General features: G+C 44.1%; 1 protein-coding gene and 1 pseudogene across 4 annotated transcripts in view; one reads left to right on the forward strand and one right to left on the reverse strand.

The window, feature by feature from the left end:
- The window catches only part of GSS (glutathione synthetase), a 29,235-nt gene that overhangs the window by 3,517 nt on the left and 8,264 nt on the right, over positions 1 to 17,454 (reverse strand). For all 3 annotated transcript variants that reach the window (XM_082746164.1, XM_082746165.1, XM_082746163.1), the window contains exons 3-10: positions 15,694 to 15,839; positions 12,820 to 12,895; positions 12,398 to 12,537; positions 11,601 to 11,717; positions 5,725 to 5,805; positions 5,546 to 5,623; positions 3,228 to 3,294; positions 175 to 369 (exon numbers count right to left, since the gene is read on the reverse strand). In XM_082746164.1, the coding sequence (XP_082602290.1) occupies positions 175 to 369; positions 3,228 to 3,294; positions 5,546 to 5,623; positions 5,725 to 5,805; positions 11,601 to 11,717; positions 12,398 to 12,537; positions 12,820 to 12,895; positions 15,694 to 15,839 (900 nt within the window). The remainder of the gene's footprint in view (positions 1 to 174; positions 370 to 3,227; positions 3,295 to 5,545; positions 5,624 to 5,724; positions 5,806 to 11,600; positions 11,718 to 12,397; positions 12,538 to 12,819; positions 12,896 to 15,693; positions 15,840 to 17,454) is intronic.
- Positions 3,798 to 4,511, forward strand: LOC309872255 (ubiquitin-conjugating enzyme E2 N pseudogene; annotated as a pseudogene). The gene has a single exon. The product of its transcript is annotated as a ubiquitin-conjugating enzyme E2 N pseudogene (transcript).

Genomic DNA, 17,454 nt, shown 5'->3' on the forward strand with positions numbered 1-17,454 from the left:
TGCTGATGAGCTCAGGATGGATTCCAGTTCCCCTCCCCAGGGCTCTAGGGGTTCTCACACTGCATCACTAACCCAAGTCTAGCCCACTACCAGCTCCAGCCTCCCCAACACATTGGGTTCTGGGTTCCTGCCACCTGGGAAGCCTGTGGTAGGAGAAAGAGGCTACCCACACACCATGTCCAGTGAGTAAAGGCCAGCAAAGGTGGCACGGAGGCGAGCCACAGCCTCAGACTGGCCAGGGAGCAGCATCTCCAGTACACCCATTCTGCTCAGCTCCTGCTGCACCTTCTTCGTCCCAGCTAGCTGGGTGGCAATATCTGGGCACTTGACAGCACGTGACCTCTCCAGCAGCAAGCGTGCTTCCCAGTTCTGCAGAGGAAAGAAAACGAAAGAAATTCTATTTTATTTTACTTTGGCTGACCTTTGTCGAGCATCTCTCAGGTGCCAGGTATCGTGCTTTCTTTTTTCACTTTCATTATCTCCCAGGGTCACCACAACATCTTTGGGAGACAGATGTGGATTCTTCCAAAATGTAGGATTCTTGCCTTCTGGGAGCTCAGAGTTTAGCACAATGGTGCATGACTATTAAAAGGGAAGTTACAAAAGGGATAAGGGTATAGAAAAATTGGATAAAGAGGTTTGAAAGAGGGGGAACACTTGTGTATGAATTTAGCTTTCTAATGTACTCCAAATAAAATCCAAATTCCTCCCCACAGACTATAAGAACCTTCAGGATCTGCCTTCTGCCCTCTTTCAACCATGTCAGTTTCTTTTTTTTTTTTTTAATTAATTTATTTATTTGACAGACAGAGATTACAAGTAGGCAGAGAGGGAGTCAGAGAGAGGAGGAAGCAGGCTCCCTGCTGAGCAGAGAGCCCGATGCGGGGCTCGATGCGGGGCTCGATCCCAGGACCCTGGGATCATGACCTGAGCCGAAGGCAGAGGCTTTAACCCACTGAGCCACCCAGGCGCCCCAACCATGTCAGTTTCTTGACATTCCTCCATCCCATTCTCATAGTCCAGTCACACAGGCCAAACACACAAATACCATTTCCACCTCTGCATTTGTTGCTTTCCCTTCTGCATGGAATTCTTTTCCTTTTGGCTTTTCCAGTGGATGGCTGGATCCTTCTCCTCCTTAAGTCTCAGCTGAAACTACCCTATTTAATGTGGGCTCCCCCATAATTCTCTATCTTTTCACCCTACTGTTTTATTCAAAGAGTTTCCCTCAACTACAAAACAAATTTTTTTTTTCTATTTTTGCTTACTTTCTGATGACTATCTTCCTGACCAAAATGTGAGCTCCGGCTCTTGTTGTCTGTCTTATTTCCTATTGTATCCCCAGTGTCTAAAACACAGTGCTTGGAGCTTTGTAATTGCTCAACAATTATTTGTTATTGTTTAACGAAGTGAAATCTGAGTAGTCAGGTAGACTGGTCAGACTCAATAGGGAGGCGTACTCAGATTAGCAGAATAATAAGAGCAAAGGCCTTGCAGGTGCATAATCATAGGCTGTATGTGCTGTGGAATTTGGGGCGTGAGAGGCAGGTAAATTCTGTGGCTTCTAGGAGTTTAGGGCTTAAGAGGCAGTTTAACAGCAGAGGACCATGCCTCCCAGCTCTAGTCCCCATTCTGACAGTGGGGGGATAGCCTGTCCCTGACTCCAGACCGACCACATCAAACTGCCCACAGCAGGATGAAGGCTAAGGCCTGTGGAACAACACCCACTCCCACCCACACTATCCTCCCTTTGATACAATCAGTCCACTTCCACCCCCTTGCCTGGTCTTCACTAATAATCTCAGCCACCTTTGATGTTCCAGGCAGAGTTACAGGTGCCCAGAACATCAGAGATAAACCCAAAGAAGTACTCCATTATGTTAGGAACAAGGAAGCAAAATTCATAGATGAGCAGGGGCTTTCCTAAGGTCACCTAGCAAGTCACTAAGCCTTGCAGATTTTATCTTCATATTCTACACCTGGTCTGAGTTTCTCAATTCCTTTAAAATGTCCTCCTTATGCTCAAGTTTCTTTCCCTGGTAGCTCAATCTCTTCTCTCTTTTTAAAGATTTCTTTGGCCCTTTCCCCTACGCCCTCTCCTGGAGCCTGGATCCATTTTCCTAAACTGTAATGGACAGTTTTTGTCTTCTCTAGTTGGCAAGTTCCCCGCACTCCTAACCACTTTCTAAAGGAAATGACCTTCTACAGAGCTTCCACCTCTTCGGAGCTGCTTCCTATACAACCAGGTCTTAGGGAGAATCATATATTCAAAGAATTAGACATCTGGAAGGAGCTCCCTCAATTTTTTGAGTTCCTCAACTTAGAGAAATTGAGCCCAGAAAGCGTCTAGAACCTGCCTGTGGTCATACAGAGGCAGAGCCAAAGTCTCATGATCCCTATCATGCTGCTCATGGTATTTTCTAACTTATTTCTCCTAAGTGAAAGCAGAGCTTCTTAGCTTCTCCATGCTGTGGATTTGGGGCAGGAGAAGAATAATGATATACTGGAAATGCCTCTGGACTGAGAATCAGAAAGCCTGAGAATCTGTGGGATATTAGATAAGCCTCTGCATCTCTCCAAACCCTAGTTTCTGTATGATGGGGATAATTATACACCTCACACAGTGGTTGTAAGGATTAAAGGAAATAATGGATGTGGGACGTAATTTTGAAGCCACATGGTATGATAGTAAGATAAGGTGATATCATTATTGTCATTAACATGAGTGGGCAGAAAAAGTTTCTGACACAAATAAAAGAGAAGTAAGAGTTGGCAGGAAGGAAATGTTCAGTGGTACAGTGGAACTGGTTTGCATTAGCTAGCCAGAGCTGATTGTACCCAACTCCTTCTAACTCTGCCCAGAAATGTTAAGTTGGTTAGCTTGAAATTGGCCACAATGGGAGTATACCACAGAAATCACTAAATGCTACAAATTGGGGCTCTCCCCCTGAGAAACATGACTTTTGCCAGCATATCCCTAGAAACAGTATGAAAGGCTGAAGCAACACGGATTCCTGAGGATTCAGATTCTAGAAGACAGTGTGTTTATAGAGAATGAGAGGTAGCAAAAAACTTATGGGAGAATAGGAGGTTCCACCAGTAATTTCCCTGAGGATCACTGAGGCCAGGGCTCAGGGAAAAACCCAGGTTGTTGTGATGCCTGAGCTTGGTCTCTGAGGAACGTGGTGGGTCCTAGGAGGCAGAGAATGGTCTAACAAAATACCAACCTGTGGACTGTACTGACTCGGCATGTAGCCATCCCGGAAGTAAACCACAGCCACTTCCTGGCCGTCCCTAGAACACAGGATGGAGAAAGCTGCTGTGTTAAATTATAACTGATACGTTCAGCGGTTCAGTGTATTTTAAGATGGATCAAAATGAGTTTGGTTTCTTTCAAAGTCAGTCTGCATAGCTTGCCTAGACCGGGGTTCATTGGAAGCAATGAAAATAGCTACCCACACCACCACTTCTTCCAGTAAAAACATGAAGATATGCAGTAAGGAATGCTTTAGAATATTCCAGATCTAGAGTCAATCTAGGAAGGCCAGAGGGAAATAAGAAGGCAACTAGAATCAAACCAGATAAATAAATTTTTAAAAAGGGCCAAAAATTACTGAGTATCGGAATCATATCGCCATGCCTAGCGAAACACACTTATACTACTTAAAATAGCTGAAACTAGGTTGAGATTCTTTGAAATGGTGGATGTGAGGGTATGGAGATGCAAAGTTTTAAGTCTAGTCAAGACACAAACTGCCTTGAGTGGAGACCAGAGGCCAAACTCGGTATCTGACAAGATGGCCAGGCTTCCCCGAGGATTATCCAGGAAACCCAATGTTTGCTGGCAGAACCAGTTCCTGGCATTAAAGCAGAACCCCATGAGAACAATGCCCACGATTTTCATGTGGTCATTGCTGGCCCCCCAGGATTCCCCTTTGAGGGAGGGACTTTTAAACTTGAACTATTCTTTTAGAAGAACACCTGCTGGCAGCCCCTAAAGTATGTTTCATGACCAAAGTTTATCATCCTAATGTAGAGAAGTGGGGAAAATATGTTTAGATATTTTGAAAGATAAGTGTACCCCAGCACTGCAAATTTGCACAGTTCCCTTATCAATCCAGGCTTTGTTAAGTGCTCCCAATCTGGATAATCCATTAGCAAATGTGTAGCAGAGCAGCAGAAGACCAACAAAGCCCAAGTCATGGAGCTAGAGCACGGACTAGGCTATATGCCATGAATATTTAAAATCGATCTGACCATCAAGTGTGCATCCCTTTTGTTCTGCCAAGGCTTCTTCCTTTTAGTAGTCTTAGAAAGTAGTCCTCTTAGTAGTCTTCCTGTAGTCTTAGAAATACTACAGAATAAAAACGCAGACATCTTAAGACATAAACTGTCTTTTTTTTTCCTAGACTGTCTTTTTTAATATCTTCCCCCTTTGATTTCTTTAATATTGTCTGATATATCTAGAAAGTAAATTAATGACTTTGTTATAAAATCATATTTTGAAAATAGTATGTGGTATTGTGAAATTCATGGAGGTTCTTAATTTTAATCACAAATTAAAACAACAACAACAAAACAAAACATAAAGCTCCACATCTAAATATGTGTGTTGCAAGCAATGCTACCCAATTAAGTGGTACTAAAGTCACTTAATGGAATCCCCCTGGAGAGAAGCACAGGGCCTGGCTTGGAACACAAATCCAGGTCCCTTGAGGTCTTGCCTTGGCTCAGAGAGCAGCTCTGAGATCAATGGAAGAATGAAAGAACTATTCCTCTTCCTCCCTGACTACCCAGCCCAACTGCCCTGGCCTGAATTGACCAACTATGAAGAGGGGCAAGAAAACTTTTAGGAACCCAGGGGCATATGAAAACCAAGGTTATTTAATTTTAAAAAATATTTTATTTATTTGAGAGAGAGAGGTAGCAAGAGAGAGCACAAGCAAGGTAGGGGGAGGGAGAAGTAGGCTCCCCCCTGGGCAGGGAGCCTGATGAGGGGCTCAATACTAGGACCCTGGGTTCATGACCTGAGCTGAAGACAGATGCTTAACCAACTGACCCACCCAGGCACTTGAACCAAGGTTATTTTAAGAAGGCCCTTACCAAGAAAGTCGTTACCTGGGGCGCCTGGGTGGCTCAGAGGGTTAAAGCCTCTGCCTTCAGCTCAGGTCATGATCCCAGGGTCCTGGGATCAAGCCCCGCATCAGGCTCTCTCTTTGGTGGGGAGTCTGCTTACTCCTCTCTCTCTGCCTGCCTCTCTGCCTACTTGTGATCTCTCTCTCTGTCAAATAAATAAATAAAATCTTTAAAAAAAAAAAAAAAAAGAAAGTCGTTACCTCTCAAACGACCCTTTAGAAGCAGAACATGACCAGCCTTCTCCAAACTTCCCTGAGGTGATGGGGTATTTTACCCCTGAAATTCAGAGGAGGAAAGTTAAGCCATCCTATCTCCCAGAAGAAAGGATTACTGGAGGAAATGGTTGACAGGATGAGTTTCCCAAAGCAGCCTCTATCAGATCCTTGGGGAATGCTCCCTGAACACTTACATAAACAGCCGTCGGTTTTGGTCCAGAGACCCCTTTTCAGAGACATCTTCAAACCTTCGACGGATTACATGGATATTCCTGGAAAAGATGGACAAAGGTCAGAAGGAATGGCTGCTCTGTTCCGAATGGATCTTCATGATCCTGGGGCCATATCTGGAGGTCTCCCCTCCTTTACTTACCTGGCTAGTAGCTCATTCTCTATAGCACGCTGGTCAAATATGTTCCTTTCCTTTTCTTGAGCAATCAGTAGCACCAGAGCCCTGGGGAAAGAGTAAACACAGTTGGCAGAAGTGGCTATGAAGCTTAACCTCCCTCCATCCGACCGTCTTTCAGGAGTGAGAATGAGAACACAGCTTTGCTGAAAGAGCAGATATTCTCTCAAATCAGAAGGGTCTCAGGTGATATCTGAGGCTGTTAACACATTATTTCCTGAAACTAGTAAACCTGAAGAAATGGGAGACGTCTCTGCTCCTTCTCTATTAGGTAGATGAAATATTGCAATGATGTTAATTTTCTGTGCAGATTAAAATTTAGGTTTAAAATCATCCCCAAGACCCAAGGGGACTTTTTCTAAGAGCTTAAAAATAATGATTTTAAAATGTTTCTGAAAGAATAAATAGGTGAAAGTACTGAAGAATATTTTATAGAAGAATAATGCTGGCGGTTGGAGGCTAACGACCATATTACTAAATTATAAAGCATATAATAAAAGTGTATGTTTTAAAAAAAATTTAATAGTTCCAATTTTTAAATTAATTTTTAAAATTTCTTTTTAGTGTACCAGAATTCATTATTTATGAATCACACCCAGTGTTCCACACAATACATGCCCTCCATAATACCCACCACCAGGCTCACCCAACCTCCCACTCCCCGCCCCTCCAAAACCCTCAGATTGTTTTTCAGAGTCCATAGTCTCTCATGGTTCGTCTCCCCCTCCAATTTCCCCCAACTCCCTTGTATGATATATTAGACTAGCTCAGTGGAATCCCATAGAACCCATTTCTGTGATGTACATGGGGACACATTTTGTTCCATGGCATTAATGGGATCACTGAGGCTTCCCTGACCTCTTCCTTTCTGCTATCCACATACTTCTTCTTCTTCTTTTTTTTTTTTTTTTTTACATTAACATATAATGTATTATATGTTTCAGGGGGGACAGGTCTGTGATTCATCAGTCTTACACAATACACAGTACTCACCATAGCACATACCCTCCCCAATGTCCATCACCCAGCTACCCCTCCCCCCCACCCCTCTCCACTCCAGAAGTATGAGTTTATCCTCATACTTCTTAAAGAAGCAGGAGCTCAAGGCCTCTGGGAGAAGCTAATGCCAGAGAACTATTTGGCTATCAGTCAGGCTATTTTTAGTTATCAAAGGTCCAGTCTCTGACCAGATGATCTTGAGGGACAATTCTCAGCAGTAATGGAGTACCAAACTCCATTTTGCTGTGTGCCTATAGATATTTGCTGGAAAACTTGGTTGGCTAGATTTTGGCCCAGCAATCTAAGCAATGGATTCCTTCCTCCTGTACTTGGCCTGTGGTCTGTGTTTCTGCTTTTCTCTACTCTACTGAGCTTCCTGGACTATATTCTGTGTGACTCCTTTCCACTTAGCTGAAATACAGGTCCTAGTATGCCTCCCCTCCTGGCTTGTCTGAAATCTCTTAAAGTCAGACATGACATTGAGCGGAGTCTTAGCTTTGAGTTGGGTATCGGAGAGACAAGCTAGAAATGGTGCTCTCATAAGCCATCCTCTGTTGAGAGAGTCCCAAGGGCCAATGGCCTTGCTTTTCATATTGTAGCCTGATTTGCTCTGCTCATGGGTGGGAAGGTGGCACCTAGCCCAGGCTGGCCCACCTCCAAGAAGAGGCGGAGGAGGGAGGCGGTAGGCTGTAGGTTAAAGTGGAACTGCATTCCCAGATTAAGTCAGCCTGCCCTCTGGCAAATAATCATAGCCAGAGACTCAGAAAACATATTCTACCTCCTCCTGCCTTCAGTTCTGAACAGTCTTTTGGGAACAGGGCTAGGAAAGTTGTTAGTTAAGGAAGGTAAAGTGGCAGTAGTGTGCTGGCTGGCAGTGAGGACTCCTGATCATAGCTCCCAACAATTTATACCAAGAGTCCTTTCTTATCCTCACTCATTCTAACCACAGGCACTAATATTTTGAAAGAGTTTGAATAATTATTACCTAAATAGGAATCATACATCATATCCAGGCTTATTCAAAAAAATTCTCAAAAATTATGGTATAACTGATGAAAATTCACCCGCTCTATAAATGCTTGAGCCTTAGTTTTTCAATCCATACTATGGGACCATTCCTCTTGGGAGGCAGAACAATGCAGTAGAAAGCAGGCTTTAGAGGCAGACAGACATAAATTCTACACTTACTAGCTGTGTGACTTTGGGCAAGCTATTCCACTTCTCTTGAGTCTTCAGTATGCTCTTCTGTAAAATGAAACTAGTACTCTTAGAAGGTAGCTGCTGCTACTATTACTACTACTACTACAACTACTACTACCGGAAGTACCACAAAATGATCCTTACCAAGGTTTGTTTTTGTTTTTGTGTCTTTCAAGCTTTTATTTAAATTCCAGCTAGTTGGGGCACTGGGTGGCTCAGTGAGTTAAGCCCCTGCCTTCGGCTCAGGTCATGATCCCAGGGTCCTGGGATCGAGCCCCACATCGGGCTCTCTGCTCAGCAGGGAGTCTGCTTCCCCCCTCTCTCTCTGCCTGCCTCTCTGCCTACTTGTGATCTCTCTCTCAGTCAAATAAATAAAAAAAATCTCTTTTTAAAAAAATTCCAGCTAGTTAACATTTGGTGTAACATTAGTTTCAGGGGTAGAATATAGTGATACAACACCCAGTGCTTACCACAAGTGCCCTCCTTAATACCCATCACTCATTTAACCCATCCCCTGCCCACCTCCCCTCCAGTAACCCTCAGTTTGTTCTCTATAGTTAAAAGCCACTGACTGGTGGCTCATTCAGTTAAGCATCTGCTTTTGGCTCAGGTCATGATCGCAGCATCCTGGGATCTAGCCCTGCATGGGTCTCCCTGCTCAGCAGGGAGTCTGCTTCTCCCTCTCCCTGCTCTTGTTCTCCCCGCCCCTCAAATAAATAAAAATCTTAAAAAACAAAACAAAACAGTAAGAGTCTGTTTTCTGGTTTGCCTCTTTTTCTTTCCCCGACTGTGTTTATCTGTTTTTTTTCTTAAATGACATATATGAGTAAAATCATATGGTACTGTCTTTGACTTATTTCTCTTAGCATAACACATGCCAGCTTCATCCATGTTATTGCAAATGGCAAGATTTCATTCTTTATTAACTCATGAGTTGACGAACATTTGGGCACTTTCCAGAATTTGGCTATTACTGATAATGCTGCTATAAACATTGGGGTGCATTTATCTCTTTGAATCAGTATTTTTCTGTTATGTGGGTAAATACCTAGTAGTGCAATTGCTGGGTCATACAATAGTTCTATTTTTGACTTTTGGAGGAACCTCCATATTCTTTTCCAGAGCGGCTGCACCAGTTTGCATTCCCACAAATAGTGCAAGAGGGTTCCCCTTTCTCTGCATCCTTGCCAATATCTGTTGTTTCCTGTGTTAATTTTAGACATTCTGACAGGTATGAAGTGATATCTCATTATAGTTTGATTTGTATTTCTATGATGATGACTGATGCTGAACATCTTTTCATATGTCTGTTGGCCATCTGAATACCTTCTTTGCAAAAATGTCTATTCACATCTTCTGCCCATTTTAACTGGATTATTTGTTTTCTGGGTGTTGAGTTATGTAAGTTCTTTATATAGTTTGGATACTAACCCTTTATCAGATATGTTATTTGCAAGTATCTTCTCCCATTCCAAAGGTTGCGCCTTTTAGTTTATTTGATGGTTTCCTCTGCTGTGCAAAAGCTTTTTATCTTGATGAAGTCCCAATAGTTCATTTTTGCTTTTGTTTCCCTTGCCTCGGGCAACATGACTACTAAGAAGTTGTTACAGCTGAGGTTAAAGAGGTTGCTGTCTGTGTCCTCCTCAAGGATTTTGATGGTTTCCTGTCTCACAGTGAGGTCCTTCAACCATTTTGAATTTATTTTTGTGAATGGTGTAAGAAAGTGGTCCAGTTTCATTCTTCTGCATGTTGCTGTCCAATTTTCCCCACACCATTTATTGAAGAGACTGTTCTATTTCTTACCAAGTTTTTTCATAGCATTTTTTCAAAGCCATGCTTTCATTTAATGGTCACTTCTACCCTTTTAGGTATTGTTATTATCATCCCCATTTTACAAATGAGGAAACTGCTGCTCGGAGGAAAGAATGGACTTAGTGAAGGTCACATGCTGGGTGAGCAGGAGTGCCTATCTGATTTTCAAAATGAGAGAAGCCAGGGCGCCTGGGTGGCTCAGTGGGTTAAGCCACTGCCTTCGGCTCGGGTCATGATCTCAGGGTCCTGGGATCGAGTCCCGCATCAGGCTCTCTGCTCAGCAGAGAGCCTGCTTCCCTCTCTCTCTCTCTGCCTGCCTCTCCGACTACTTGTGATTTCTCTCTGTCAAATAAATAAATAAAATCTTTAAAAAAAAAAAAATGAGAGAAGCCAGTCCCGGCTCAGGCGCCCACAGCTCCTACGCACCAGAGCCCAGCTCTGGGCACATGAGTCTTTGCATGTCATTCACAGCCTAGTTGGAGAAACCCTCTGCAGCATCTGTCCATCAGCAGTTCCCCGGCTGACTCCTTCCTGGCTTCCATCTCTTAAAATACAACTTAGCTAAGAACTCTACTTGATAAAGTATTCATCTGATGCCTTCTAAATACTCAGAGTCCAACGTGTCTTGAGTCTTAGTGAGGCTTAGCAGGCCCAGAGAGGCTCTCTCAGAGGCAATAAAGTGATTAAGAATGAAGATTCTAGAGGCAGTAGACTCTGGGCTCTACCACCAACCCGCCATTTGACCTTGAACAATTCACTTCTCTGAACCCGTTTCCTCAGCTATAAAATGGGAGATGAGTGGTCTCTATCTCCAAGTGTTCGATGGGGGAATCTAATGAGATCATCTGTGTAAAGTACTTAGCACAAAGTGTGGCACTAGGAAGTGCTCATTAAGGGTTAACTATTAAAGCTATGTAAACATTGCAACAACTGTTGGTACAGTGGCCCCTCATTTATCCAGAAGTCACTTACCTGGCATCCTTATACATCTGGAACACGGTTGAGAAATAGGAAGGAAGCAAAAAATGCCTCTAAGCAGCTAAAACAGACACAACAGAATCCCTAAATTGAACCTTATGCATTTACTCATCAAAGAGGCTCTCACGCTCATTAGACACTACATAACAACCCAGACCACCTGCTTTCCCAAACCTCAGCAAATCAGAAAGGAGGTCTGGGGACAGGAAGCACACTGACCGCGGTATGAAGTAAGAGCTGAGAGTAGAGAAATAGAAAATCTTTGAAGAAAAGGAACAGGAGCATAAAACCTAACAGTTGGGACCATTAGTGCAGGAAATGGCCTCCCATACCTCTCTAAGTCTAGGTAGCTTCTCTGCCTTCTGTTACATCAAGGTGCAGTAATTGACAGATACTGCAGTCACTGAAGAATAATGAGGACCTCTAGCCAACAAGAGAAGATTCAATTACAGTCTGCATCTCTTATTTAAGAAGAAAGCCCCCAAGCCCCATTAAAACAATCTTGGCACGGGCGCCTGGGTGGCTCAGTGATTAAGCTGCTGCCTTCGGCTCAGGTCATGATCTCAGGGTCCTGGGATCGAGTCCCGAATCGGGCTCTCTGCTCAGCAGGGAGCCTGCTTCCTCCTCTCTCTCTCTCTGCCTGCCTCTCTGCCTACTTGTGATTTCTCTCTGTCAAATAAATAAATAAAATCTAAAAAAAAAAAAAAAACAATCTTGGCACTTAAAAGTGTAAGCTTCTATTTCCTGAAAAAAAATCCCTTCTTTCCTAATGATGGTGGGCAAAGAAGCAGTTGCTACAGCCATGAATACTGCATCTAAAGCAGGACTCTGCGGCCACTTTTTGTCCCCCTTACTTGGCTGAGCCGTAGAGCTCCCAGGCTTTGGCGATCCCCAGGGCCAGTCCCTCGCTGGGATCATTGTAGAGGATCTTGGCAGCTTCTTTGGTCTTACTCAGGACATTGAGAACATGTCTGTTGGAAGAGAGATGTTTGTTCAGTAATTGGATGGATCTGGAAGACCATTCTGCCTGTGACTCACAGACACTGATAGGAACACCACTTTTGAGAATTAGCTGAACACTAAGAATGCATCTTATCACCGTGCTCAGGCTGGAATATACCGGGACACTCACACTCTGGCCCTGTGCACGTGCCCACAGCCCTGAGACCCTGTGTTCCTACTCTATACCAGCCTCTCATTGGGCTGGGACTCCTTTCCCTGAGCCCCAGGTGCTTGCTATCTGGAATCTGGCTGCAGACCATCTGGAATCACGGCAACATGGAGAATCACTGCTGGCCAGAAGTGGCTGCTGCTAGGTCCCGCCTTCCAACGGGAAGTCACTGATCCCTCTCTGCCACAGATCCTGAACTCTTTTCAGGCCTTCAAAGTTCCTTCTCCCCTCGGATACTATTTCCTCAGCCTGGAATACTACCTTGTACAATGAAGGGGCAGGACTAGATGTATCACGAGGTCCCTTCTCTCCTTGCAATACTAAGACCTAATTACAAGTGGAAACTGCTGTGAGGGGAAACACAGGGCCCAGGTCCCAAGAGGGCACAGTCAGAATTGGAGACCCCTGCCCCCGCCTGTAATTGTAGGCCTATTAGGCTTTCACCCCACCAGTGTGCCCAGTATTGCCCAAGGGACCCACCGGTGCACAGCTGGGGTGCGGGAGGCCAGGCCTCCAAAGCTGGCAGAGATGGTGTTGATTTCAATCTGTTTCAGGGCTGCGGAGCCATCTGCATTGCGCTGGAACATGTAGTCTGAACGATTCAGGCCCAGGAACACAGTCTGTGGGGGAAAACTGAAGACTGAGTACATTTGCGCAGGGCCTGACTGAGGGCCTAGCCCTGGAACAGACAGGAAATGTGAATTCTACATAGAGATCAGAGTTGCTGGCTAATGTTCCAAAACCCAGTGGAATCATTCTTATGGTCACCCCAAGATTGGTCACTGATGTACAAACTCAGTGGGGACCAATGACAGGCAGATTCCCCTGAGCTCAGGCCAAATTCTTCTGGTCAAAAAAGGGAGGCACACATCCTGCATTGGGGTGGGATGGGGACTGGTTACCTGAGCAATGCCCTCTTTCAGGACTTGCTTGTGGATGTCGAAGAGATGAGCAGTGAAATTGTCCCTCTTGATGGTGCTGGAGAAGGAAATAGAGCATTTTCTAGGCTATATGGGACCATAAAGGTCAAGTAGTTCCACTCTTGTCTATTGCTTCGTGAATTTCTGGGTCTACTGACCCAAACTTGTACACCCACATCAACCCGGTAGAGAACGGTGGTTTAGAATCCAGTTGGAGAGCCAGATGAGCTGGGTTCAAATTCCAGCTCCACCACTCACTACTGGGCAAATTTCTGGGTCTCAGTTTGCCCATCTGTGAAAGATGAAAGTGAAAGATTAATAGGAAAAGAATTAGAGTTGTGGTGAAGGGCAAAAGAGCTGTGAAAGGTACAGAACTGAGCCTAGTGTCTGGCCCCAAAAGAAACTAAAAATGGAAGGTGATAAAACCATTCCATCTTTGAATAGGGCAGATAGTTGGTTAGCCTTCTGGTTGACCTAACATTAAGTCTCCTCATAGCTTCTCCTGCATTCTGGGACCTTGTCAAGGACAAGTCTTCTCCACCTCTTACACAGCAACTCTCAGAGATTAAAAGACAGCGGTTATGCCCTGTGCCCCAGAGGTTCTTCTGATACATGCTAAATATCCTATATTTTTTCCTTCAGCGTGTCCCCATATAATGTGACTTCCTCAGGGTAGCCTTCCATGTCTGATCAGATTTCCCTGCTGTGTGCTCTCAGAGCACTGTGGATCTCTCCTTTATAGCACAGATTAGGTTGTAATTTTCCATTTGATTTCTGGAAATTCCTCCTATTTGACTATAAACATGAGGGTAGAGCTAGCTCTGCCTGCGTCTGTCTGTGTCAGCTAATCATCATGGCTCAGTGTGCTGCTGGGACATGTGACACAATGTAGGAGCCCATCTAGTATGGTTTTTTCTGGAACCTCAGGAAGAGACACCCACCAGTAACCAACACCACACTTGTCTGTCAAGACTCAGGGCAGTCTCTGCATGGTCAAGCCTGACTCATGGGCTTACCTTGTTACAGGGACCCCACTGAGCCCATATAGCTCAGGCCTGCCCTGCAGTTCCTCTGTTCCCCAACCAGTTCTCTCCCAAGGGTTCTTTCCAACCCTTGGTGAGGACAGCTCCCAGCTGGGCTTCAGCCTCCAGAAAAGTTAAGATACATTATCTCTTTTCTGAAGAGATGTTCCCCTTCAAGCCCAGACCCTATGCTGCAATTTTAGCATGTGTAATCCTGGGGCTCTATACCTTACAAGCTAGGATTTGTGTGTGTTTCAGAGACAGGGAAAAAGGGAATGCAGGGTTGCAGAGAAGGACAGCAGAGGTCTCCATTATCATTGAGTCTTTAGGGCACAGGTCATAAATCAGGCTGCTCGTAAACCTCACAGTCCAGAATCACAGGTACAAAAGCCAGGCTCACCCCGATAAAGATCTGGGGGGAAGGTGGTGGTAGGGTTTGTACATTGGTAACTCATGGTTTGCTTGTTTTTCTTAACTCATTGGGTTTTTAGCTCCAAGTCATTGGTTTTCAAACCTCTTACCATTAAGATCCCTTCTCATGTTCAACCTCACACCAATGGGCACTTTTTTCTTTCTTTTAAGGAGAGCAAGCGAGCACAAGCAGGGTGTGAGCTTCAGAGGGAGGAGAGAAAGAATCTTTTTTTTTTTTTTTTTTAAGATTTTATTTATTTATTTGACAGAGAAATCACAAGTAGATGGAGAGGCAGACAGAGAGAGAGAGAGAGGGAAGCAGGCTCCCCGCTGAGCAGAGAGCCCGATGCGGGACTCGATCCCAGGACTCTGAGATCATGACCTGAGCCGAAGGCAGCGGCCTAACCCACTGAGCCACCCAGGCGCCCGAGAAAGAATCTTAATTAAGCAGACTCCATGCTCAGTGTGGAGCCCAACCTGGGGTTTGATCTCACAATCCCGAGATCATGACCTGAACCAAAATCAAGAGTTGGACGCTCAAATGACTGAGCCACCAAGGTGCCCCCACAATGTGCACATTTTTAAAAGATTTTGTGTCTGGGGCACTTGGCTGGCTCAGTCGGTGGAGCATACAGCTCTTGGTGTTAGAGCTGTGAATTTGAGCCCCACATTGGATATAGAGATTAGTTTAAAATAAAATATTTAAAAAACATTTGTCTGTAATGAAATAAATTGTTTTCTTTTGGAAAATTAATCAGACATGCAAGTATGGATGTCTAGTCTCTCTTTCTACATATATACACATACATATATACACATACATATATATATTTAATTCTAAAATAAAGAATTTAATTCTAAAGTAATTTCCCTTGCCTCAGGGTCTGAAGAGAAAAAAAGGATCAAGGGAGAAGAGACAGAGAGGGGTGGGTGGGATGAGCCATTCAGGGGTTCTACAGCCTCAGTGCCCTGGGTGTGGTCCAGTCTATACCCCATCTCTTCCAGAGATAAGGGGACTGAGGGAGCAAGAAAGAAGCAGGAAATCTGACTTCATGCCTAATAATCTTCTCTGTCCTTTGTTTTCTCTAAAACTACGCTGACCTTCCCTAATTCCAAACAGAACTCTGGATCAGAGAATCACGGAATGTCAGCTCTTAGATGTGGGCCATCTCCCCACTTCACAGATGAAGAAACCGAGGCCCAGAGAAAGAAAGGGACTTTCTTGAGGCCACGCAAGTGAGGATTAGAGCCAGGATTAGAAGCCAGACCTCCCGACATCTAGTCTACTATTTTTTGTTCTTCTGGGGAGTGCCTGTCCCCCACCCAGCCAAGTCGGCTGCCAGAGCAACACCTCATGGCTCCCCAGTCTTCTGGTCCCCTGGTTCCAGCAGTTCCCAGCCCTTAAGGCTCCAGAACCCAGTACCTGGAGAGTGTCTGTTCCAGAAAGTCAGCATTCTGGCTGACGGCATCCACCAGCGCGTTGAAGTCCATCTGCACGGCATAGGCCTGCTCCAGCAGGGCACTGGGGACCAGTGAGGGGAAGAGCGTGAATGGGGCATAGCTTACCACCTGATCGGGGAGAAAGAGTGGGCAGGGGAAGAACACCCATGAACGGGTTGTCTTCCTGCAAACACAACCCCACGGAAAGTGCGGCCAACATTTGTGGAAGACACACAAACTGCAAAATAGCAGTTCCCTCCAGGAAGAGAGGGAGCGAACAGCATGATGAAGGGGTATAAAGGGAAGTTTTAGACTCTGTAATATTTCATCTCTTTACATTAAAAAAGAGTGGGAAGCAAAACAGCAAAAAACAAAGACAAAAAATGAATAAGAAATCACTGAGCACTTACTGGGTGCACAGCACTGTTTTAAATAACCTTACATGGATATATCATGTATCTCTGTGAGGCAGACATTAGCATTATCTATTCTTAATAAATAGACATGGGAATTGAGTCTCAGAAAGATTGAGTAACATACCCAAAATGATATAATGTGCCATGTGTTACACGGCACTAAGATTTGAACTACGGTGGTTGATAAACGACACACACATATACTCACAGCTCCCGGCCAGCCGATTATCTAAACCCAGGACACTCTTCATGCCAGGAGCTCACGCCCCAGTCCCCTTGCCTTCTGGCTGGGGGAGAGAGACAGTCCTGCTGGTAAGGGGTGCAGCAGAAGTGAACTCCGGCCCCCAGAGTAGAAGTTAGGAGTGGTTTCCCCCCAGGGTTGGAGATGGTGACTCATGTTGCCAAGCAGGGAGTTAAGCTTGGACTTGGGCAGAACCGAGAAACCCAAATGCCATCTGGAACACTATTTCTAGAAGGGCTCGTGCCTTCTGAGATTCACAACAACAAATGAACTGGAATTTGGGTAGGAGATGATAAGATGACTTTATGACTTATTTTATGAAGCATTCCTGAGTTTAACTGGAGTTAATATCCATTTGCCATTATGGCAGTACAAGTGTATGGCATTAGAACTTGGCATGATGTATTTATTTAAAAATATTATTTTGAACAGATAAAACAAACACATGATACAAAAGTCAAAGAGACAGAAGGATACACAGTGAAAAGTATATCTCACTCCCGCTCTGGCCCCGGTGACTCAGTTCTCCCCAGAGGCAAGTGGTATACTAGTGTCTCCCATATCCTTTAGACTATATGTATACATTCGTATTTTGCCTTTTTCTATACACACAGAGGCACATGAGATATATATATATACACACCACACACACATATGTGTATATATATAATGTCATATTATATATTATTATCTATTATATAATATTTATATATTATATATAAATATATATTGATATATAAAATACATATCTATATATATATATATAGTTCTGTCCTTTGCTTTATAAATATTTCAGGGTCATTTCCATATATGTTCAAATAAAGAACTCTCATTCTTTTTAATAGCTGTACAGTATTCCATTGGATAGAAATCAATTTATTGAATCTAGCTTTCTATTATGAACATTTAGCTGGTTTCCTTCCCCCACCCCTTTATAATCAATGCTTCAACCAATATCCTAGAATATATATTCTAGTTCTTTTGTGTGTGAGAAAGTCCATAAATTGTACATTTAAAAGGTGGAAATAGCAGGTAATGAGGATAAATCCACTTAAAATTTTGGTAGAGGGTGCCTGGGTGGCTCAGT

Source organism: Mustela nivalis (genome assembly GCF_964662115.1).
Source record: "Mustela nivalis genome assembly, chromosome: 8".
Classification (NCBI taxonomy): Eukaryota; Metazoa; Chordata; class Mammalia; order Carnivora; family Mustelidae; genus Mustela; species Mustela nivalis.